The following is a 26383-nucleotide window of genomic DNA, read 5'->3' on the forward strand; positions in this document are numbered from 1 at the left end:
GGACTTTGAAAAGGTGGTAACTTCCGTGAGCGAAAAATTTGAATTAAATGGAGGAGGGCTGAGCTTTACTAAAGAGGTGCCTCAGAATAATGGAATACAATTTCTAGACATTTCCTTAACGTTCCAGAAGAACCACGTGTGCTGGCAGTATTCTCCTAGATCTTCCAAACCGCTGTTAAATTTTTCGTCGAAGCACTCGAAGGTTGTAAAAAACGGCATCGCCATGTCTTGCCTTAAGTCAGCCCTCACCAAGTCGTGTGAGCACAAATGAGTGATAGCTTTAGCGCACAGGTTACGCGTCTTTTAGATGTAGGGTATCCTCGTGATGCAGTGGCCACGGTCGCTGAGCGTTTAAAGAAGTCTATTGTGTTAAGTCCGAGCATGGTTGCAGAAAGCGATAGGAAGAAGCGTGTCGTAGGTATTCCGTACATTCATTGCATATCTCACAGGCTAAAGAAAGTAGGAAGTAGATACGGCGTTAATGTTGTTTTCACGGCTGCCAATAAGCTAGGTAAGATTTGTGCCGCTGTGCAGAGGAAGAATGAGCGAGTAAAAGACAAGAAGCGGACCGATAATTGTTTCGTAAAACACACCAACAAATTCACTGATTGCCGTACGAGTGTGGTGTATAAGGTCCCTTTCAGCTGCGGCCGCTTCTACGTAGGACAGAAGGCCGATGCATTAACCAGAGATTGTTGGAACATAAGAGATCGCTAACAGGAGGCTCACCTTCTAATCTATCTTTACATTGTCGAGATTGTAAGTGCACGCCAAAATTCGATGAATGCGCAGTGTTGTACCGGCATAGAAATGAAGAAACGCGCCTGATGATTGAAGCATGGCATATCGAGAATAGTGGTAGCGCATGCGTGAGCCAACCGTCGATTAACTTGCATAAAGATGAAATCAAATGCCTTAACAGTTATCTTCCACGTAGACCGCCACGCGTGCCGGGTTAATAGGTTCGCCGGTTGCAATGGGCATGCGCAGATAAGTTTTCGTGCCTTCTTTCGTTTCAGCCGTTGTGCGTCTCTTCAGTTGTTAGTCGGCGTTTGTGGTGTCCTGATCTCTTTCTTGTGTCCGTGTTTGCACGCCCTGTCTCTTTTTAGAATGAATACGTACCAACTAGCTCAGCTCTCTGTTATTCTAAGCTTTATTGGGGCATGTTTGTACTGAAAAGTTGGAGGCAGTCATGTTTCTACACAGCTCCACTTGAAAGAATTCTAGCATGTCTGGGCCCCGACATATCCCGCTGCAAAGTTTAAAATTGTGGTTTGCATGATTACGCATGCAAGACGGTGAGCACTGGCGCAAAGCTCCTCCCCGATGTGTCACGGCAGTCATTGCTTGCTATCGCCAGCCGGTAGCAAAAGGGTAACCGTTACTATCATTGCCTATGCCTTCGGCCGTTGTCAGATTAAACACCGCAAGCAATTGCTGTGCCACATCGGGGAGGAGCTTTGTGCCAGTGCTCACTGTCTTGCATGTGTAATCATGCAAATCGCAGTTAAACTTTTGCAGCGAGATATCTTGGGGCACAGACATGCTAGAAGAATTCTTCCAAGTAGAACTGTGTAGAAACGCGACTGCCTCCAACTTTCCAATACAAACATACCCGTTTGCTGCACTCATTAAAAAGTTCATTATTCAATTTTAGTTAATTGGGCAGCTGACAGCAATAATTATTGTCTGATTTTGTGTCTCCCTGGATAAAAAAACTTATCTGCAAAGGTGGTTTTCACGTACCTTCCAGTGCTGAATTTTAGGAAAACCATAAAGCTTAATTTTGAACGCCCTGTATAACAAAGTGAAACGGCACAGTAAGTTGAACTTATACAAGTTTGGTCATGTAAGAGTGAGTGCTGTACACAACTTTGCCTTTTCGTTCAGCTTCGTAGCAATAAAATTTTTCTTGCTGCAAAGCTACACTTGAATTCAATGTTTGTGAATGCACAAAACGTTCCTGGCATTAAAGGACATATCTACGTGTAATCATTTCTGAAACCCTTTGTGAGCATGGATTCTCAGGCTGTCAAACATTTCCCGCACCATGCCATTGTGAGTTTTCTTTTGTCATTCCTAGGGTGCTCGAAACTACGTTGCTGTGCTTGACTTTGCAAAAATTGAACCAAATGGCATGGCCTTAAACTATCTCGCTTCTCACTTTTGAAGACCCTCTTATCGAAGACAGTATAATATTGTTACCTCTCTGAATGGCAAAACTTTCATGATAGCAAAAGAAAGGCTGCACATTGCTTATTAAAGCCCATGTTGGCTGCTTGAGACCAAGAAGCCTACGGGAGAAAATATCCACAGCAGGGTGGGGCATTCGTGCACCAAAGAAACAATCTGGGGAATACTATTCTGCACATTTTTATGGAATCCGAAGATGTTTGCCATGCTAGAAGATAGAAAATTTCCTTCTCCTAGTAGGTTCAAAGCTGACGGGAATATCAACTGGTCGTCCTTTGGGATAAGTACAGAACCTTTAAAGTATTGGCAGTGAAAATTTGGTGAAGAGGTGGAGGTATCGTAGAAGCATAGCCAACCTTATGAGATAAAGTGGATACTTAAAAGGTCCTAGATATAACAGTTTATGTTGTGGTAGCCTACAAAGGCTAGGTGGCTTTTTTGTTGCCACCCCTATTTAAAGGAAATTTCTATATTGGAGATCACGATAATGAGAAATGCCTCATTTTCTCGAACAATGAATGTTGATAAAGCCAATGTTTCGCCGTGTCAAGGCAGCAACAGCTTTCCTTGGCAGCGTTTTTTATGTATGCCTAGCTCACTCTCCCACCCTTGAATGTGGAGGAGGAAGAGAATAAGCTGTGGCACCTTAGATTTAGGCTCACGTTACTTTAATGGGCTTGTTAAAGGACACCAGGTGCTCAGAATTACTATGAAGTCGCCCACTACGAGATGCCTCATAATATCCTATCATGGTTATGGATCGTAAAAATAATTTACTGTTAGCGTGATGTGAAACAAATTCTTCAAATGTGCCCATGCATTGTTGACCTTTGACTTGCCAAACAACATTCAATGTCATAGAATGTAATGACTTTTTCATGAAGGGTACCTTTTGCACAAATGAAAGAACAATTATTCATTGATGTCCTCAACAGCTAGCCCACAACCGAAGAGTTTCTCCGTAATATATATATATATATATATATATATATATATATATATATATATATATATATATATATATATATATATATATATTAGAAATGAAATACTATCTGCGGGATTTATTTAACATTTCTTGTGGTTAAATAGAAATTTTAAGATACGAAATTAAGTTTACCAATAACATGGTACTTTGGATATTGTGGTGTTAAATCGCTAATTCAAGCATACACATGGACACTGTGCACATGGAGCTTGAGATATGAAAGGAGGTAATGTAGTCGAACTAAAAAATTAAAGAAATCATGATTTTTCTTTTCACGCACTAGCAAAAATGGCGGCATGGAACTGACACAGAGAGTTATGTCCACGCCAGAGAACGTCTAGCTTGAGCAGCCTAGGACGCAAATAATACAAAAGCAAGTGATGTCTTCCTTTTGTTTACGCCGTGGTGCGTGTTTTCGTTCTTTCTTCTCTCTCTCTCTCTTTTTTTCTGTTTCGCAGCGTCAACCGGAACGAACTTGTAAAGCCTCAACATGGGATCTTTTGTGGCGGCATCCTTCGGCAGAGGCGAGCACTCCAGTCGTCCTCTGTGACTTGCGGGCTTCCGAAACAAAATTTATCGCTTACAGTGCACAAAGACATATCCTTTGAGATTTGTGGCTAATGCTCGTTTAGAACAGCTAGTGCTGTTCTAAACGAGCATTAGATGGCATATTAGAATAGACATTTTAGCGATTGTATGTATATTCTTATTTGCTCATCCCTTGTTTACGCGCGAACCACCGCCCCTGTGAGGCGGCTTACACTCGGGAGAAAACTATCGCCTGCGGCGTGTGTTTTGACACTCAAACAACAAATTGTCACAATATTGCGAAGCAACATTATGGTGAAAACCATAGAGTTTCATACAAGAAACTCTATGGGTGCAAACATTCACGCAAATTAAAATTATGAGTAGGTCAAACAATGACCGCCAGGCGGATCGTAAGCGTCAGCGATGCCGTTTACAGCTGACTGTTGTCGCTGTCGTGGCTGCTGCCGTCTGGGGGGGCCAGGCTGAGCGTCTGCGGAGCTTTCGTTCAGCGTGTCGTCGCCGCTACTTCTACTACGACTGCGGTTGTAGTGTTCTCTCCCCGTGTGAAGCCCCAACCGAACTTCACTTGGCTGGTGTTCAGCGAGAGGAGTTCTCCTCTGGAGTTTCTCCTTGTATCGCATTTCGCCACTTTCGCCGAGGAGCAGTATGACACGTAAGTTGCCCAATCATATTCTTAAGCCTAACCGCACATTTTTTTTTCTCCCGTCCTCGTTTCATCGGAAAACGTAAACCACCTTAACCTCCGTTATTCTGAGGTATGCGGGACATTTTCATGACGTCCTGCGATTACAGTAACGTACTGTACGCGCCTACAACGCAACAGTATTTTTCTTCTTAAGTGCTTTAGCCTGTTGGTACTTGGCGGTGCGGGGTTTGGGTGGAATGGAAGATGAGGTTGCTCAAGACTGATCTGTGAATTAACGGTTTTCCGTTGCCCTGTGGAGATGCCGTAATGCGTGGCCTCGCAAATTTACCGATACATTTGTAAATTTACTTCTAAGGCCTTACTGTTCGTTGCAGGCGGAAACCAGCGCGAACTTGCCCGCGCCAAGAATGCGAAGAAGCAGCAGGAGCTGACGAAAAAAAAAGGTGCCAATGACAAGGACGGCAACAGAGGTCTAAGCCTTGAAGAACGTCGTCACAGGTAATGGCCAGAACACGCACAAGGGTCAGAAAGTGCGTTGCGCCCATTCTAGAGTGCCACGCAGCGTTGCGGCTGATGAAGACCATTCATTGGCCTTTTAGGGAACACGCAAGCGCACAAGGCTTCGAGCCGATCTTGAACACGATCGGCGTTCACTGGATGATATTTGCGGTCACGTGTTCGCTTTAGCGGTCGCCTTTTAAGTCTAGGTGTCAAATTATCACTGCCGACATTACCGGTTAAGCTCAAATTAACTCGCAATGATCGCAGCGTTCAGAATAGACACTACTGATTGAAACATAAGCAGCTCACCGTGTTTCGAGTGTGACGCTGCGCTCAGCTAGGTTAATTCATCGCAATCGTACAGCGAGTAACGGCCTGGTGCCACACAGATGGTGATAACGAACGGCACACGGGTGACAGCAGGTTCTTACGTCATCTGCGGCGTGCCAGCAAGAATAGCTGGCTTTTCCGTAGATTTCTTGCGTTCTGACTGTGTGCTCGCGTAGCACAGCACTCAACTAGTACGGGTGTGTTTCACCATTTTAATTTTTTTAATGCCAGAGTTAAAAGGCAAACCGGCGTTTATATTTGATGTATTTTCTGTATATCTGCAGTCATGCAAGGACATGATTTCTTGATGCCTTCGATGTAACTCTTTGCACTACGTCGTGCTGAAACATCTTGCATGAAAGCGCGGCATCAAACATGTGTACAGGAGTATATGCAGCTTTGGACATGAAGAATGGTTGATCTTCGGGCACGTTCGCAAAACTTTGAGTCTAATAATTAAGCAACATTTTAGTTAAAGGAGTACTGACACGATCTTGAAGTGCAGCAAAACGGACGTTTTTGGTTTCCTTGGCATGTAGTGTTAACGCTCTCCCCACACTGCATCCGGGAAACACTTATAAATATTTGAGTTTGATTTTAAAGTTTTCATCTCCCAGCATCTGCAAGGCAGCTTCACCGCATGGAGAGCCCTATGACGTTTCAAGTCAGCTCACTTGGTTTGCGAAATCTGGGTTCTGCATGCAGCCTAAATCACAGAAATCGCTCTTGAAGGCTATGGACGACAGTTCACTCATCATGAACCACGTTCGACTGACAGCAAAGGACAGCAGGTGCATATTTCGTGGGTTGCAGTCTGCCCGTGATGTCACGGGCAGACTTGACACGTCACTATGAAGCCGCCCTCTCGAAACCGAAACCGAAACTGCTGGTTGAAAGAAGCGGTATTAAAAATATATGCAATGCATTCCCAGGCACCACGACACTTATTTAGGGTTCTCGACATCCGTGCTTTCATTTAGAGCAACAACCCGAAAAATTTTAAAATTCATGTCAGTACTCCTTTGAAGAACACAAATTTACATTTTCATCTAATTGTAGTCATGTGGTAGTGTGTATATAAAACGTTTGTCAATGTTGTAATTTCACCGAAAAATATTCGTACCACCACACTTTATTGGGACTCGTCAAAAGTGTGTTACACTGTGTCTTGCAAATAAACCTCTGCTTTCCCATGGCAAAAGCTTTACATTTATTTAGCATGCGAACACTCCTCGTTCAATGCTATTTTAGGCAGCCGCAAACATCCTGAAAAACACTGACTTGCCAATGTAAGAATCGAAATATGCCCTATAAAAAAAAAAGCAGGAAAATCTGCCAATGTATTATATCACCATTGTGCGTCCCCTCTTAGTTGTGTGTTCAGTGCCCCAGCAGTCATGCACGAGCAAATTTTTCAATTTTCTTTTCTTGAATATTCCAAGCACCAACATTCTCAGGGCAAATGCTTTGGATCCAATTAATGATTGTGCTTGCAGCGATAATGGGTTCAGTATGGCATCATATGTCTTTCACGATTTGTATGGAGCGCTGGGCAACGTTATTCCAATGTCTGTGACCAATGAGCCGGGTGACTGAACATAGTGCACTCAATAGAAGCACAAGTGCTACTCTGAAAACGTGGCAGCCAAAGTAGCTGAAGGCTGCTTTGCCTGCTGTTAGCAGGTACATTTTTATAAAAAAAAAAAGGTGCCTGCTTGTTTATTTTTCCCGGCACCTCCACTGCAGCTGATGGTTGTAGTGGCTCCATCTGGTTGTGGAGAACTCTAGCAGTGCTGTGACCTTCAAGATTAGGCAGCATCATAAAGTGATATTGGAGGCTATGTATGTTTAGGATCAGTGTACGATGGCCTGATAAATGCAGGCATTGCTTTTACAGTAATAACGATAGCTGGTAGGAGGAAGCCACTGAGGCTGCAATAGGCTTTGAATGGATATAGTTCATACATTTGGTTTGCTGCTCTAGAATTTCTACATCTACACAAAGGATGACTAAAAATGGACACTGCAAACATATGTGTGAACTTTCATCTGCTCATTGTAGGCCAGGCACGCGTCTTACGTACAATTATACTGCTGCATGGCAATGTATCATTGCCTGGCAGGTGCACATTGTGTATATGTAATATGCCTATGTGATTTCCAGCTAGGCTAGGTAAGTAGTTGGAAGTTTTTGTACTTGTTCATTGTCCAGTGACGGCGCATCTCGGTTGCATTTGATCCCAGATTTTTGTGTTTGCAGACATCGACTGAAAACAAATCCACAAATTCAAGCAAAAAGTTGCTATATCCATTGAAATTGTGCATGAAAAATTGATTTTGCTTGGTTCTTTTAAATGCATGGCGAATCACAGAATAAAATCTGCATATTCTTGAAAAAAAAAAGGGTTAACTTCGGCTTAGTATCATTGATTTGATCTCCACATAAATTAGCGCATTCGAGGCTTTCAGGGCGTTGATAGCTTTGCCACACGAACTGAATGCGTAGCTACGTTTGCTGTTTGTTTTCAAGAGAACATTCAAATAGATAGATTGGAACTTGCATGCTATTAGATTTGAGAGAATTAGTATGTGAAGAATATGGAGAAAATTTTGCCACCAAGTATGGTCATGCGGCAGAGTTTTCGATGCAGCATTATTACAGGGTTTTCACTGGAGTTTTTTTACACGATTTGTATTTTTTTGTACAGGGATGCAGAAATGATGCGCTTGAAACAGAAGAAAGCGGCAGAAGGTGGACAAAAGGCCTGAGGCTTGTTGGGAGGCCAACCCTCCCAATGCAAACCAAGGATGTTGTGCCGTGTCCCTTCAGAAACGCCCAAAAAGCGTTCAAGCTGCACGATTTCCAAAGGAAAATTGACACGGAAGCTGCATCACAATTTTGAGCAAGCTGGAGGGGGTGGGACTTTGCATGCAAACTTTTCAATGTATCTCTTTCTAGCTGCCGACCTGTGTCCCAACACGCGACGATGAGGCTTTTGTAACTACACTTTATATTGGTGGTGCTTGCTGTAAATAAAATTTTTCAGGCACTTTTTTACGTTAGTCTACGTGCAATTCCACTTTGAGCTGCCTGCATCACTACTCGAAGCTGGAAAAATGCTTTAGATTAAAATTGGCTCTCTTGATTGACAGCACCTCTATTTAAAGGGGTCATAAAGCACCCCTTGGGCTTGTTGAAAAAACACATCCGGCGGAAAGCTGACACGGCTATGAACTGCTCTGCCAAATATTACAGTTGTGCGCGCCGCGTAAAGGCCACAAGCGGAGCGCGAAGTTGCCGTTTCCCCAGGCACCCTCTTTTCAGAGGCCGGTTCTCACTCTCGTCGGTGGGCGGGGCGTCTGCACGTTGACGTCGCGGATCTGCCAGTTTACGTCGCAAGAGACAAAGCATGCTTATTGGCCGATAGCCAACGTAAATCGAGAGCAGCGTTCGGATCAGATGCGCTTCTTGCCGCCACTTGCCGGCGCCGCACTCCTCAGTACATGGTAGCCGCACTCGCGCAAGCGAATGACAGCGGGAGAGCGATCGTGTTTCATGACGTGCGCTGACGTAACTTCTTTCCCCCGTGCCATCCCTCCCTGTCTAGCTTCCAGTGCGCTCGTCGGCACGAGAAAAGAGAGAAAGCGCTGAGAGCGTGCGCCAAACCCCTGTAACTCCGCTGATTCTTGACGGATTCAAGAAATTTTTGTGGCAATCGATTCGGGAGGCAGTAAACTCCGATACTGAGGTCGTTAGATCATTACTTGGAAAAGTGGTTCATGACCCCTTTAAAGAAAGTGCTTATGCATTGAAGGCTGCACATTTATGAACATGTACAATGTTAAGAAAAAGAATTCCATCTCATCAGTTTAACCTTAAGTTGATCTTGCAACTTATCATTAAAGCAAGCGTGGGTGGTGTAGTTTAACCCTTTGAAGGTTCACCTATATTTTTGACACGATGTAAAAACCGGCTGTGGTATATTGATATGAACTACAAAGAAATAGTATCAAACAAATTTCATCAAAATCAATACTGAAAGAAAGTGGGACATATATGTCCCACTGACTCATGAGTGTTTTTAAAAAGTGGGAGAACATTGTCCCACTGTCTCGTGAAGGCACCATCTCGCGATTTCAACAATGGGTATTTGGGATGGAAACGGCCGAAGCAAGTGGCACAGGGTATCACTTCTCAAGTTGTGCGGTCCTCATTTCCAGCAGTAGAACACCACCTGCTCCTCTTGTGAGCCTTCATAGCACCGTGGTCTGTTCCTGTAAAGCTTCTTTCACCGCATGCATCAACCATTTTTTTTTCCATTTGCCTATCCTTGCTTTGGCTGTCGAAATTGTCGAGTACGGCTGTTGTCCTTGAATATGTGCCTACTTTTCAAGAGTTATACGATATCAAGAAAAATATTTCCATGTGCGAATGTCCACAATTACGCTGAGGGATGAGCGTGGCAATTTCGCAGGGGATTGTGTTTCGATGCATTTATCGGCCAAGTTATTTAGCAAATTTACAAAAACAAGTGATGACTGCAAGCTAGAATCACCTCTCTGAAAAACCAGAAAGAAAGAGGAAATTATCCAGCATTTAGATTGGTAGGTTCTTTCTATCTGAAGAAGAGAATATCGTAAAAAATTTGATGAAATTCAGCGTCATTTTAACACTACTTCTGCCCTTTGAAAGCGTGGTAAAAGAATTTTCCTCGGGATTACAAAGGCTTGGGTAAGATATAAGCGACTTAGCATAGCGCTAATTGCAACGGGTGATGCGCGAGAAAATTTTTGCTGCAGACTGAAAAGTGGGACGTATGTGTCCCACTGTCGCATAAAGGGTTAATGCACAACGCAGCTGTGCATACTTCAGAAAAGTACCAATTTGGGCTCGTTGGCACTCCTCATTTGTGTGTCTGGATTCTTTCTGCAATGTGAATCCCGAGATTTTGTGAAAGTGTTACTGCAGTTAGTGCACACTTATGCAACAATAATGCTGAATTGTTCCCAGAAAAATGGGAAACAATGGTTACAAGAGCCATGTGACATGGGGCACCTGCTCAAGGTATCTTCAGAGCCCATGACTAAGCAATTCTGTTCAGGCTTTGCTCTCACATTGCCTGCAATATGCCCCCTGCTCTCTCAAATTAATGTTGCACATTACTTTTTGCAACATTTAAAAACCGTAAAATTGGTAACATATACTTGCTAATGCACTGGAATGCTGGTTTAAATAGGTTCACAAAGACTGCAATTAACCTGTACAGCTTAAACATTGACTGTTTAACAAACTGTTGCATTGGCACTAGTTGCTGCATGTGCCGCTCTACACTCCTGCGAGTCATGTATTTGCCATTGCTTAGTACTTCAGGCGATATGTGTAAAATGCAGTGGTGATCCAACTGCGCCTTGCTGCACCGATTCAACTACATCTTGTGCCAACTGCGCCAAAGTTCATATTTCGCCTACTTAAACAGTGGTGCAGTGTTTCTGGCCTAAAATATTCTTAGGTTGGCAACAAATATTCATAGCTTTTTTATACTGCCGCGTAACCTACTCTCCCTCTTTCCACCGGTGCTGGGGGGGCTTGTTTACATCGGAGAAGCTTTTCATGGTTGCTTGTTAATAAAAAATTTGCATTAAAAAGTTGCAGACTTACTGCTGTACTGCTACAAGGGATCCCAAACTCCACTTTGTCTGCTCTGAACCTGCTCCAAAACACAATTACTTCTGCTACAAATATGCTCCAAAAAAAGCTTTTTTTCCTACTCCAAACCCGAAACTGGCTGGACCACCACTGAATATGCCACTCGAGAGGATACTCCTTTTAGTAAAAGTCGTGAATTACTACTTCCGAGATGAAAGTCTTACGCTGAAGTCGCAGCTAGGTGGCAACTTACATTAAGAAAAAGCAGTAATATAATGCTCTGTGTGACAGTTTTCGTCTATGATTTCTATTACTAGTTTCTACCAAAATTAAGTGCTGTTTTGACAAAAGTGCAATGGTATTTTTATTCTTGAGCACTGTTCATGAAGTTGGGAATATACGAGGTTGTATTTGACAAATAATAGAGATACTAGCCTATACATCCTTGCAAATGATACACCAGCGTCGCAAATCTCTCAGTGTTAAGTGTTTTGGGAGGTTAAGTCTGAGGTCGCGAGGGAAGTGAGCACCAGAGAGCAGGGTGCCTGAAGGTGAAGAGCAGCGCACGTCGGGGAAAGTACAGAGGAGCGAGCGTGTAGCGAAGTGGAGAAGGAGGCACGCTCGCTCATGGAGGAGGATAGGCAGAGGCATGAAGTGTCATAGCTAGACTAGATAATTGTCGTGGTTTTACGTCCCAAAGCAACTGCTATACGATATAAGGGATGCCACAGTGGAGGGCTCTGGAAATTTTGACCATCTGGTGTTCTTTAACATGCACCTAAGGCCAAGTACACGGGACTCTAGCATTTCGCTTCTATCAAAATGTGGCCGCTACGGCCAGGTTTGTCATCTGAAAATTGCTACAGGCTGTGTGTGCACACACTATAGGTGCATCTGGTTCATCTAGAAGTCTGGTGGCCAAGTGAGAATCGTGCAGCTACATAAGTGGCGGCAAATCGAGCATGAGTTGACCAACCTTGACATCGAAAAGCACCGGGCAAGAACTGAGGACTGGCAAAAGGCATGTTACGTGTGCATAGGGGACTCTCAAACATGCTAGGCCAAAGAACCGCAACACTCGCATGTAATCAAAGCATTTCTAAAGCATTCTACATAAAATGCACATAAAGGGAACTATGCGCTTGTGCACAACCTGCATTATTGAAGTGAAATGTCAGAATAATTATTTTGTTTGCTGAGGAAATCGTCCCTCCTGCACGCCTTGGAGACACTCAATCTGAAATGCTGCAAGCAGACTTTTACACAAAGAATGCGATCTATTCATAGCAGCTGCTATTTGTAACATGCGGTACCGTTATATCTGGCTTCGCATGTGGTCAGATGAATTCAAGGAAATTTGGGTCAATATTTTATGCTGGAAGCAGCTGTAGAGCTGATACTCTTTAAAGTCACCTTCAAACAAAGCTGTGCGTGGTATAATTCGAACTTCAGAAAACTCTTCTCAGCCAATTCAAATAAGTTAGGCTCTATTTCAGTACATGATAGCTAGCAAACTTTGACCTAGTCATTTCCATCGGTCATCATTCACGAGATTGTTATACACAGCTTAAGTTTACATTATTGCAAGCTCGTAACTGTTTTTTATAGACTGAAGTTTAACACCTCGCTTGTGATGTTTTCTCTCTCCTACTGCTTTTTATGTCTTCTCTGTTTCTCTCGTCATTTTTTTTTCTGAACTGTGCTATTCAACAAATGCAAAGATGGCATTTTAGTGAAAAATGACACTTCCGTTGTGTAGCCACACTATTTGACAGCTACTGTTCCTGGAGTGTTTTTTTTCTTTTGAGAAAGTAATATTTAAGCCAATTTGTAAAATACTCCATTGCGTCGTCAGAACTGGGTGGAAGCAAAGAGCCCAAGTTTAACCTCCCTGGAACAAGACACCACATAGCAGTCGTGGCTTACTATGCCAATGGCTTGTGAAATTGTATTCACTGCAAGGTTGCATGTTGACACATTCATTTACTCTGTGTCAAAAACATTGTTTTGTTGCCATGTTCTCTTGTATGACAAAGTAAGTCATAACTACTGCAACCTGCTGTTATTGAACTGTTTGCCAAGGTATTGTTTTCACACAATATGCAAAAGCTCGGGTATCTGGTACAGGCTAAGCATTAGCAGGCAGCTGATGTTTCGAGCAATGGTGGTTTAAATATACATGGCACTAGTAGTATGTATACAGGTGCTGGTTCAAGGACAACAAAAGGGACACTAAAGGCAAATATTAAGTCGACAAATTCCAGAAACCTCGTAGCCTGCTTTTGTGCCAAGGAAGTGCTTATTTTGAAATAAAATCACGTTTTTAGTGGTCCGCATCGCGTTAGCGCGCTCAAATCTCCCGCCTGAAAATCTCTCATACGTCACTGCTGCCATTTGCCGCTTTACTGCGCGGCCGCCGACACTAGTAGCAGCGAGCGGAAGTAGTAGCAACAACGGCGCTGCGGCAAAGACTTGCTCTGGCACATTGCAAGTTGCGGTTGGTCTCGTAATCCTCAGTACGAAAGTCAGAGGGACTGTTTAGCACACTGGCGCTTGACACTAAGCCACTTCGAGCGTAAGGCACCCAGTATTGAGAAAATGAAAACACTAGAACCTGTCATCCTTCATGACAAGGGTCAGGTGACAGTGGCTTAATTGTAAATGTTCCATTTTTCTTGTGGGACAAAAGACAAGACAAAAAAAACCCGCCAGATGAATTCGATCAGGTTTTTTTTTTTCTTACAGAAAACAGCTCTGTAGTACAACTGACAAAGCGCACAAGGTCATGGCCTATTCGCGATGTGTATTCTAAACAATGTGCTCAAAATGTTTCAAAATGATTGATCGATATTTTAGAGACACTGTTAACTGAAAGTTCTAGTGAATCCTACGGCTCAACAGACTAGAAAAGCTAGTGTAAACAAAGGCGTAGGCATAACAGAAAACAGAAGTATATAGAAAGACAGCATAAAATGCAAGCTAAACAAGTTTTAGAGTAAACCTAAAAGAAGATAAAACGTTGGTTCACTTTTGTGTTGTTCGTGTAAAGCCAAAAAAAGGTTGGTCCTCGAAGTACAAATGTAAATGCTTCAAACAATGTTTCAACCTATGTAAAGCAACCAGTGGAACACACCACAGGAACCGTGTTCACTGCTCATTGGAGCCAAACAGGTGCATACGCGTTTGTTCCTACAATGCAGTTATCAACTTTTGATCGAGCTCCGCAGACGTAACCACACGCTTCGACATATAAGTTAAACAGGCCAATTCAGTTTGCACGCCAAAAGTGATTCTTCGCAGAGCTTTAAGGTCTTGGAAACCATCTCGTAAGATGAGTGATCATGTGATATCACCAAAACCATGCGACATCATCCACACTTGGCTTAATAGCTATGCCATACTACCCACAGTGACACACCCCTGTACTAATCAACAGTAGATGCAACGCGCTTTGGAGATCACAGCACCATGCTTATAGGCCGCATTTACACTCTTGGCGTCACAGTCTCTTTGACAACAGAAAAATGTCTGTTCAAAGTTCTTTTCACTGCTTGTTCATTCGTAATGCACCAGCATGGCAGCTCTCGTCTCTTGTAACCACAGGCTAGCACAGCTTTCAATCAGTTACAGAGTCCAAACTGCACAACACACGAAAGCACTGCGGTCAACGGCAAAGGATGGTTATGGCTCGTCGTGTCACCCGCCACTTCGGAGCAAGTCTTGGAGTAGTCGGCTAGCTCGCAGACCTGGTACACAATGCTAAGCACTGTGACATATGGAGTCTTAATGCAATGGCCTTTTCATGCAGCAGACTATCTCTGTCGAGTATCACTACTAGGAGGTACCTCAATTGGTAAATGGCATTTGGCTGCTCGTACAGTACACAAGTAGATGTAACCTCCCAGCTTTTCAAGACTGCATCCTTCCCTGCACGCTGCACGTGACTTAGCAGCCAACTTCTCGCATTGAAAGAAGACTTCTTAGATGTCGTCGTCTCTGTAAGGCTTGACGTTGGGCATCTTCGGTGTACTACTGTCTTTGGAGTGGTATGGTGTCACTGGTGCCTGTATGACGCCATCCTCGGGAAAGGTGCTCGTGTGCACTGGCAAACCCGAGTAGCGTGCGCTGCGGCCACCCGGGGCGTCTCGGCTGTTGGAAGGGCCACCACAGCAAGTGGCCAAGCAATTGGTCTGCGTCACTAGCACAAGGCCGGCCACAGACACGATGACCACGCAAAGGGTCATCAGGGCCACGGTCATGGCCTTGTACCAGACAGCCGCAGTGTTGAGCCTCGCCAGAAGGACCTTGGACTGGCAGTAGCCGCCATCCACCAAGTCGGCATCACCGAAGCAGCGCATACATTGGTCGTCACTGGGACCTCGGCACGCACGACACGAATAGTGGCAGTGCTCACACGTGAGTGCGGTGGTTCTCTCGGAGGAACCAGCTAGCGGCAGTGAAGAGGATGGCGGCGATCGGTAGGTGCCGTCTGGGCACTTGTCGACGCATCCGGACCAGGTGGCATACTGGGGATATGGGCATTCTGCAAAGCGGGGGTATGCCACAAAAACATGGGCACTTGTGTTAGAAATGGCTGCACCTTTAAATTCATAGGGTTGATGGCAACAATGGCAACGTACAGTGAAATGATAGTTCTTTCTTAGCATGTAAAAAAAGCTAACTTTCATTGTTGACCTTGTCAACCATACCAAGCTGCAACCTGAAAGCGTAAAAAAAGAATTGTGCACTTTTTAAGAGCAGTACCTTTCTTTTAATCACGATTAACGAAGAAAATCTACCTTATTGTACGTTCTTTTACAAGATGCATGGGGCGGTCGCTCTATTAAAGCCTCTGGTTGAATTTTTTCTCACCCACTCACTTCATCTTTTGAAATATATAGTTATCTTTAAGATTGAGCCTAAAATGTGGTCATCTCTGTACGCAATTGACGATTTTCAATGGCCTGTAAGTCTGCTTTCTAGCAAAGCCTTTTCTCACCAATAACTCTTGTCCACCGACCAGTTTTCTCACTCTGTGTTTCCCCTCCCCCACACCATTCCACTTACGGTCTGAACATCACAAATGCTTTTCAAAAACTACTATGATATTTACATGCCTCATTGGTCTATGCATGGTTACCAAGGAACCTGTCGTTCGGGAGACGCACTTTCACTGGAACTGGGAACATCCAAAGCACAAGGAGTGAAAAAAAAATCAGTCTATGAATGAGAGCATTTGGTTAGAAAAAAAAAAAACCTTGCAGGAAAGCTGACTTACAGATTTTTCGCAAATCGTCAACTGACAATATTATTGCCCAGTTAAAACTTAGGGATGGCACAAGCTACGTAAACAGTGTGAATGGTGCACATGGTTTTGGGGGAATAGTTGGTGTCAAGCTTTTATAGTGCATAGTTACACTGTAGCAATATATTCAACTTTGCAAAAACTTTAGTTTTACTGCCAATCAACAGTATGCTCTGGTTTCCACTGTTTAAAATTTAAGATCTATTGTATGCCCTGGCCTCCACTAGTTGAAACACAAACCAGAACATTTTTTTAGACCGTTCATTTGAAGATGCCTTTCATGGTTTTTCACTCCATAACTGGCGGAGGGTTAAAGAATTGATGTTGCTTATTCAGCAAAAGAATTTGAGGAGATTCATATTTGAAATGCACTGCACAAACAGAGTAATTTTTGAAGACACACTAAAAGCTGAATAACTTTGTACTGCACATAAGCATAAGCATACCACGAAGTACACCCAAAGTAGATTGCTTTTTGCACACCGCAGCCAACTTTTTGTTAGGTACCCAAAGCATATCACACAGAGCACGCTCCTTCCGGGTTAATGCAGAGATGTAGATAGTTACAACAGACAGAATGGTAACTGTGCTGCATGCAAAACATTCATAGCTGGCAACAAGAGAGTGCTGTGCAAGCAACACATGTCACAATACTCACAATACTGCGGTATTTGTGCAACAAACAAACAAGCATAAGTTGGCCAGAAAGCAATGCAAGGGGCACATTATCATTAGCAGAGCAAAAAGTGATGCGAACTTTCAAGAATGAAAGAGAACTCAACAAAACAAAAAGATCTAAGATTTCACATTAGCCGTGTTTAACCAAAGTTTTGTTGTCACCAACAACACCATCTGTAGGCACCAGTGTAGACAGTTTAAGGTATCTGAACGCAGGCAAGCCAAAAAGGCAAATCTTACTGGTCCCACTAACACGGCAGCAGAACACAACGCCTAGCCCCCCCAAGGCAACCATAATCTTGTAGAGTATCATAGACACTCCATGTTTTATTAAGAAAACCAAAAGCACTGCACCTGAGCTACTGGCCCTCATGCAGTTGCTAAAAAGCAGCGAGTGAACATGACCAAGAATACTTTATTTTTGCCATACAAGATGTGCCCTCAACATATAACTACTTGTCACAGCAGTTGCAGTGTAGCAAAGAGTAATTAGCCCAAGCAAGTTGGTCACGGGAAGGCAATAGCCCACATATCAACATTGTGTCCGCGCTACAAAAGCTTAGCACACACCAAAGGCAGCCGAACTAGCCTAGCATACAACAAAGTGTTCGTGTATCGACTGTACAAAGCCAAGATAACAAGAAAAGGAAATGAATTCACCATTTCACACAACACAGTAAAAATATTATTCAAAACTGCAACGCATTCCAGTGCTCGTGCAACAGTTAGGCAAGCAGCGTGTTGTCATCACGGGCAATTAGTGAAACCCAGGTGTTAGTGAGATGTTAAACCAAGAAAAAACAACCAAGCATTCAGGCTTGATGGAAGGAAACAAAAAGAAAGAAAACATCCATGAGAGGGTGGCACTGGAACTTCATGAAGTGGACCACCTACCTTGGTATATGCGGGTTACACTGAAGCATCCGAGCGCAGTAGTTGGTCGCTTGAGCGTTCTTAGACAGAAGGACATTAGTGTGGTGCCATTGTGCTTAGCCAAAAGAGAACAGACGACCAGACGTTTTCTAGCAGTTGTTCAATCAAAAGCTTCAGTAACTAGCGTAACGTGAAAGACAGCCAAATGCCCAGAAGGAAAAAAGGGACAAGCATGGGACAAGATTACTTCTCAAGGCTGCCTACAAATTGGGAATGTGTCGCGTGTTTTGGGTGTGATGAACCTTATGGCGCACACCTAGCATTTGCACGAATATGGTAAAGAGAGTTTTTTTACCCTCCAATACTGCAATTTACCAGACTTGGAAAGCACTCGATGTTATACGTAGAATGTAAGATCACCACCACCTCAATTTCGCTCTTTGTTGTGCAAAAATCTGAGCCAAATGAGGAACAGGTCTTGCAGTAAATTCGTACCCTTGTGTGCAACGTTTGCAGCCCTGCCAACAGTGAGAACTCTACAGCACAAACAAAGGTGTATGTATGATGGCTACAGGACACAGGAGCGCAAGAATACATACTGAGAGAGCCTTCAGTTCCACTTACACGATACAATACAACAACAAGCACAACCTCATCTGTTCAGCTGAAGCTGCAACATGGCACGCGCATACTGCTATTTGTGTTAGGCACATGGTCCCTTGGTAAGAGGGACCTGTCATGCTATGCTAAGTGTACCATGCTGGTTCGAAATGCCCGGATTAGCACAGTTCAATGATAATACGTATATTGAGAGTACCCTTTGCTTTATATGTATACATATAGGCTGCATATAGGCAGTCAAGCTGCCTATATGCAGCTTTTATCCCACCATCCTTGCTGTGTATACATGTTTTGTAACTATGTGGCAATAAACTTCAACTTCAACTTCAACGTGGTGTCGTTACGACCTCGCAAATACGACAGCTGTGTAGCTAGTCTGAAGCTCTGTTATGGACTGGCAGTTAAAGGGGCTCGCAACACTTTTTCAAGTAATTATCAAATGGCTTCATTAAAAGAGTTTATTGCCTCACAAATTGACTGCCGCAAATATTTTTAGAATTCATCAAGTACGAGCAGTGTTACAGGAATTTGTAGCACACTGTAAGCACTTTCTCTCTCCTTTTGTCCCAGCAAGCATGCTGAAAGCTATGCAGGCAGGTGGATGGGGGGTGGGGAGATAACAAGGGGGCAAGAAGCGTCCTTTCCTAGGCGCACGTCGTGACCGTGAGCACTCTTTCTTTTTTTTTTTCCTTTCTTTTTTCATTGAACACGCAGCTTACTTTCAGTGTGATCGCGAGCACGTGCACGGGCATGCGACGGCATCCCGTGGCGATCACGGTAACTATGCAGCTCACAATGCTCAAATCAGCCAATGGCCATGGACTTTGGGTTCATGTTGCGGTCATTTGGATTTATGGCATCATACGTCGAGAGAAGGGCATGCGATTTCTAGCAGACTTTGAGAATTATGGTAAATTCCAGGCTGCATACTGCGTTATAATGTTTGGCTCACATGTTCTCAGGAGCCTCGACTATCGATCGGCAGTGTTTTCCAACCATGCTGAAAAAGTGTTGCAGGACCCCTTTAGGCTCTGTCTGCCACTCATATTCTACACCTATCTCACTAAAAATCAACCAAATGTACCAATTCACTCAGCACTGACCAACTAGGAAACAGGTACGAATGGACGTTTGCGCACATTTATAGCTACTGACCGACCACCAAATGCAAAATCTTCGATACCCGACGGCCAATGCCAACTTAGTCTTCCATAACACAAATCTTTCCTTAGTGAGAAGTGCAGTGCAGTTACTCATCATTGCTTTCACTGCTAGCACTTTCCATGCTATATATGACCTTCTTGTTGCTTATTTCTTTTCTTCATTGTGTTTGAGAAGGTACATAGCAGGTTTGATGCTTGCTTGGAATCAGAACTGTCGACGTCTGTACTCCTTTAGACAGGCTGTGTGAACACACAGTTCGAGGAATTGTTTAGGTGGTTAAACGTGATTAAGAGAATAGATCATGTCAGCAAGAGCAAAGCTTCAAGATTCTGAAATGCGCAGAGTGCAGTGTTAGATAATCCACGAGCAGTAGTAAATAAACTTCTCAAATCCAGTAAAAGAGTGAGAGATACTGCAAAGCTGTAGTGATGCATCACTGCATTGTGCCCGCTTGTAATCTGTGCACAAACATTCCCTCCAAGAAATTTAGGACAGTGAATATAAGAAATGACGTGCTTGGATGACCAATATGTGATCTGCATATGCATAGGAAAGAAATAGCAGAGAGAAATAGAAGTGGTACGACACAAATCAAAGTCGACAATGTTTGGCAAGATTCATAAAATTAGTTTATTCAGCCCCCTACGTACCCCATTTTTATCAAGAGTCTTGGGTATCTACAGCCAATATGATCTTGTAAAATATCTGGGGCAAATATAACATGCTCGCAAATTAAAATGCCCCATTACAGCAGTCTTAGTGTGAAACCAAACTTGAGACAGCTTCCCCCATTGCCACTCAGTTCTTGCACATAATAACCAGTACGTTAGTTTTTTTTTTTTTTTGGCGTGTATTTTTGTGTTGCCTGTGTTGGATGAATGTGCCAAATGATACACCTACGTCCACACACACACACACATCACTATTCCATTGATTACACGCCACCGAACACCTGACTCGTTTGCTCGCAGCATTGAAATGCCTACACACAATTTTCGCTGGGAAAGCCACCTGCCGTTTATCATGTTTTTTTACACACTCAAGACTGCTACACATTACAGCTTTGAGAGGTTCCATTTTGTATGTACAGACACATCTTTTAATGTGTGTGTGTGAAATGTGTAGGTATCTATACAGAAATAAATGTACAACATTAATACCTGGATCAGACAAAGATTCCTCTATACCATTTTTTTACGTTCACTTTTTTTTTTCTTAAATGCAGTTTCTGCACGCCACCAGTGCATCTCACCAGGAAAAGCCCAGCAAACCAGCACTTTCTGTCACTGAAAGTGCGAGTGATTTGGTGCCTACTGAGTAAACGCCAGATCTCTGAGCTATCATTAGAACGTTATTAGCAAAAATACTCTAAAGTGCAAGGCATACACGATAAAGTAGTGCAAAATCAGAACAAAGAACAGTTCAAAGGGGGCTCTCTATAAAACTTTCAAATTCAGCAGCCTCAAAAGAAAGCAAGCTATACAAGAACATGACAGACGTACATATGCAACAGTCTAGGTTTTCTTTGATGTCTGCTAGTGTCACAACTTGCACAGAAATGGGGGTGCCCTTTCTTAAATGACTGAAAACCGCGAAACAACACACAGGCTCACATTACACCAATCCTCGTTCATGCTACCAAGTTCTCACTTGCGAGGTATCGGGGACACCAGAACAATTACTGGCAACAAGCGACAATGCTGCATCAGACGCGTTACATACGGAGACATTGGCTGGGCAGAATGTTCTTCTAGCTTGCCAGAGCACTCATATTTTAGTGCGGTGCTCAAATCACTGTCATTTTTTTCAGACTACCTGGCAGTGCTAATTAGGGTTGCAGGAAGCACCCTGTTCTGTTTACGCAAGGCAGTATAGCAAGGTAACTACATTTAGAAACGCCTTTCTGCAGCAATATAGGGCAAGCTACGAGGGTAGAGCTTCTGCACCTGTGCTACAATGCAAGGTATTACAGTGCAGACCACTTGTAACGTAACCGCATATAGTGCAGGACCGGTTATAATGCGGTCTTTTTCGACTCCCGTTTACCCTCCCATAGAACCGCATGTATAGGCATACCGCTTATTGTGCAGTCCCCCAAGCTGAAATACCGTTTATTATGCGGTTGCGGGAAAATATTTCTAACAAACGCGGCAGCGGGTGCGGTTCTCAAAGGAGGTACGCCGCTGGGGAGGGAGTGACGAGGTCGTTGCGAAGGGCGAGGGCACGCACAGTGAACGAACGAGGGGCGGAGGGAGGAAAAAGACCGCGGCAGCGCTATGCGGGCTCGCCGAGTGGGGAAGGCTCGCTGGATTTCAAGCAAGACGGACGTGCCGGCCGCGATGTCCTGGATTACTCCTCGTACCTCTCGCTGACCGGCGCCCCGTGACGGACTCCTCGCCCGCTATGCCGTGCGCCGCTCATCGTCGGGACCTTCTCCGTTTCGTCGGTGTTGTGCATTGTGCCTCTAGCTGTGTTTCGCGGACCCGTCCCTGAACTCCCGTGACCGTTTCCCAATCTTTCCTGTCCTCTTTTCACTTCGTTGGATGGATGGCTCTATCACTTTTCTCTCTATTTTTTCCTACTATTCTTTCATTCCCTCCTTACCCCCACCCCTACAAGGCACTGCGCCGTGTCGCCTATAGGCAGACAGAAATTAGGTGCCTTTTTCCTTTCCTAAATAACCACTGAAGAAGAGTGGGGAAGGATGGTGGTTGCCTAGGCGACGGAGTAGCCTTTGCACCGGCGGCGGCAAGGCTCCGCGGCAGCTTGCCGGCAGCGCGTTCCGCGTGGAATGCGTGGAACGTACGATCGCGTCCTCATCAAGTGCGCTTTAAAGTAAGTTTCCTGTCGGGAAAAGCGTCGTTGTTATCACACTTGCTACAGATATCGCGTTTGCTACCTCGTCCGCAAATTGAAAAGTTTTGCGGCTTCATGACGCGAGCTTTCGCCTTTTCTGCCAGTGCGCGGACTTAAACGAGCTTGGCGGGCTTTTGTCGCCGTTGGTCTCCCGGCCGCGAACACAAACTTCGTATCACGCGCGCTGTTCTTGGGTTAGTGCTTGAGTGCGATCTTTTCGACTTCCGACCTTCATGTTGTCTTGGACAAACTTCCCGCGACAACATGCTGAACCGCAGGCTAGGCCTAATCAGCGTTGGTTGCTTTTCGGTAGCGGTCGCGGGCGATAAAAGTTGCGGTTTGGTGCGGAATCAACGAAAATTTTTGCGATGGCTGCACTTGAAGGGAAGGGAATCATATCGTTAATGAAAACGAGGGCATGGTTGGCACAAGCGACTCTCGAATGGTGGTTCCAGATTCGATTGCAATGTCTTGGACATCGCGTGCGCGCCCGTGAAATCGAACGATCGGTACCGCGCTCAGCACGTGAAATTTCGGTCGCGATTCGACATGGTTTCTGTGTAATGCGCATACCTCGAGGTGGCCTGAAACGTAGTCGGCGAATTTCCGCGATGGCACTTTGTTTTGTTTGCTTTTCCCCCCGTGTTCATTTCGTTGGCAATGCGGGTCTTTGGCGGTTAATTTTTGAACATGCATTCGGAGATTTAAGTGGTTGTAAGCGCCCCAAATCGCATATGTCGATTATCGGACACGCGAGGCTACATGCTCAACACGTTTTGCGCAAGTGCAGCCTTTGAAAAGGTTGTTTTGGTTATAGTGCGGTACCGCTTATAGTGCGGATATTCGCGACTCCGGCGACTTACGTTATAAGCGGTCTATACTGTACAACAACATATGACAGTGCATTTAGTTTCTTAGAACAGATTCAAAGTCAGCGTAGTGTGCGACGTATTTGCCCGAACAATGAAGAAAAAAAAAATTAAAACCTTATCAATTCAGAGATACACCTTGCCTCATGTAGCTGGTGTAAATAAGACATTTATGCCTTCTCTTCCCTGCTTAAACTAGCACGGATAAGAATTCAAGACTTTTTTCTAGAGCACTGCTGCTTGCACGTGCTTTGCTTCTGCGGTGTCCTCTCCAGTGCCTCAGAAAGTTGTCTGCGAGCATAATGCTGCAATAGTTTGAAGTGACTGTGGCAAGTTTCATTCATAAGCTTTAGCATGCAGATATGTAGCACAAGCATAGAAGTACACAAGAATAGTGAATACGTAGCACGTAGCAGGGGTTGCACGAACATATCGTGACACTGTAGTGTATGGAACTGTTACTGTAGTATCACACCACATTCCATTTATAAGCCTACATATAATAAGTGTGTCAGTGGCATTGCAATCAATATAAACATTATTTGTATCATTATTCAAAGAGACCTGCAACAAAAATCAATTTACAGAGCTCTATAGTCGACGACAGTTTAACAAGACATATACGCTATTGTTTTCAAATAAGACTATGGCACACGTGGATGCTGGTGTACCTTTGCTATGGCAAAAGCAAATGAACCAGTCTTTGCAGATTAATCTCAATCATACTGATAGGGAAACTTGCTGCAACAGGTTACCAACATATGTTAAGAAAAAAAAAAGCCTTAGTCAGGTTTTAATAAATCATCAGATGCCAGATGACCAAAGGTTCCATGTTTAAGTGCATCAATGACTTAAGACGCATGTAAGCAACACTGTCGCTTGGTTGCTTCTGCAGTTGTCGAGCAGGTGCAGTTGCAGTTGTGCATCAACAACATGTTCACAGGGTAAACTTAGTTTGAATTGCCACAGCATACAACTGACATAGAACTAGCAATTAACATCATTTTAGCTTCCCCAGATACATGACTGATACACCTAGCCCTCAACAGTTCTCTGGTTCAGACCAGGTACCAATGCATTTCTCCCACCTGGTTCTCTCAAAAGCGTTAAGTCCTAGTTTCCTTTCTTATGAGGATTATGAGGTTGTCCTATGTACAGTAGTCAGACGTGCGAGACATAGTACATATAAACATAGTGTATATACAAGTAAGCGTTGCCTAGCCCAAGCTACGGATGCAAAAAAAAAGGCATCCATCGTACAACAGCTTCCGTAAAACAGCAAGGTGCATGCATAGCTCTTTAAAGCAGAACACAAAAGTACAGTTGGCTATATAAAGCATTGCAAAAATGCTGTGTGTGTGCAAAGAAACAGAATTTCCACTGCATCAGCAATAACTACCGATTTAGCTCCCTCTGACAACATTTGTGTATGATTTGTTACACAGGCTGCCACCATACATGGAATGTCCATTCAGTCTCAATTCAAGAACAAAATATTCAAGCTTTCAATATCCTAACACGAGTTTAACTGAAACTGTTGTTGCAGATTATGAACGTCCAGAAAAATTATTCCACAGATTTTGCCATTACACTTGCAAATATAGTTAAAACCCTTATACTCTTTCTCCTGAAATCGAAACTTTATTTACAGTGGTGCATTACCTCTTCTGGGAAATGAACAGCAGCTGTCCTTTATTAGCACAATTCCTTAGAAATTCGAGGTTGCCTGTGGCTGTGCTCAGGAAAAATAGAGTAAGTAGAATAGTATTTGCGCTCACAGAAACCAGACACCTCATGGCACCACAGGAGAGTGGAAAACTGTACAAAGAACTCCAAAGCATAAGAGCTTCTCGCTAGCTGTTTAGCATGTTAGCCAATGACGTGGGAATGAATTAAGCCTCGGCCACACCACATGCAGGCTGTCTGCAGTAAGCGTCGCATTACCAGCCAGTGGTACTAAATCAGCAGAGCTATATTTCTCATTAAAAAGTAAAAGTAAACATTTTTTGATGCTCACCAAATCTGCATGCATTACAAAGGGGGTTGGGCCTGACGTGGGAAGTGCAGCCAGTGTTTACAAGAAAGTCTGCACAGTGTAAATATGGGATGTACCAATACACAAAAGCTGTTATACACATTCAGGGTGGTTTAAGACTGAATGGTATTCCAAGAATGTGCTCTTGCAGCTGTCTTTTAAAGATTGAAGACACCAGCAGTATTACAATGAGCCAACGAGTAACGGCAACAGCGATGACAACATCTGCACTATGTTCAAGGCTGAACAACTTGTGTGAATGTACTGGCAGCAACGAGCTAATCATACATACTGAACACCTTGTACCCGCACAGGAGGCTGCCCTGTACAGGTGCTACAGGCAGTTTGCTTGCTCTGTTTTTTTTTTTTTTTCAATAACAGCCACACGTTTATGCTGTGCCATTCGTGTTTCCCACCACGCGCAATACTTGCACTAATAAGATGCAATGTTGACGAACACAGTGGGCGTGGTTTATTTACCTGAAGACTGAACAATAAGCTAAAAAAATGTCCTTAAATGCAAAATGCCTGTTGGCCTAGCATAAAAATAACACTCTGAATGCCTAGCTACTGCTTACAAGATGTAAGCAAAAGCCAATGTGACTCGCAGGATCACAATTCTCGTACACGAAGTGGATCACAATTCGTGTACAAGAGAGATGTTTAAGTGTGTATGGCACAACAAGCGATACAGGAAAAATGAGGTGTGCAACAAAGTTTGACAGGCATAGACTGACAGGCTCCTTTCCATGTGCTTAATGCCTGCCTTGACTCGTGCATGTGGCCATTAAAGGGGTACTGACACCATTTTTCAGAGGTGAGTGTACACTGCCATGCAACTCTCCTGCAGAGAGAGACAGCTCTGACCAAGTGTGAAGCTCAGCAAATGCTGGTAAGATATTTTTTTTTTATACTAAAGTCGATTTTCTCATGGCACACCTATTAAATCGACACTAGCTTGACGTTAGGCTACAGTATAATTCCTGGTGACTTGATGCAGTAGTCTGGCTTGTTGTGATGATAGTCAAATACCAAAACTTCCAAAATGGCCGCTTGTGCATCACCAAAATATTCAAAATGGCTGCTTGTGAGTCATCAACGGAGCCACAATGCGAAGCGGCCGTG

At 43.8% G+C, this 26383-nt stretch overlaps 1 protein-coding gene and 1 long non-coding RNA gene across 2 annotated transcripts in view; one reads left to right on the plus strand and one right to left on the minus strand.

Annotated features, from left to right (window-relative positions):
* Window positions 1-4140: 4140 nt before the first annotated feature.
* LOC125757662 (uncharacterized) lies at window positions 4141-4881 on the plus strand. Its single transcript, XR_007415409.1, has 2 exons — window positions 4141-4385; window positions 4754-4881. It is a non-coding gene; the product is annotated as an uncharacterized LOC125757662 (long non-coding RNA).
* An 8693-nt stretch (window positions 4882-13574) lies between these two features.
* Window positions 13575-26383, minus strand: part of LOC119387287 (furin-like protease 1, isoforms 1/1-X/2) — a gene marked incomplete in the record, with an annotated part of 197772 nt that continues 184963 nt past the window's right edge. Inside the window, 1 exon segment of the mRNA XM_037654629.2 lies at window positions 13575-15400. Coding sequence (XP_037510557.1) covers window positions 14838-15400 — 563 coding nt within the window.

This window comes from Rhipicephalus sanguineus, chromosome 3 (assembly GCF_013339695.2).
Source record: "Rhipicephalus sanguineus isolate Rsan-2018 chromosome 3, BIME_Rsan_1.4, whole genome shotgun sequence".
NCBI lineage: Eukaryota > Metazoa > Arthropoda > Arachnida > Ixodida > Ixodidae > Rhipicephalus > Rhipicephalus sanguineus.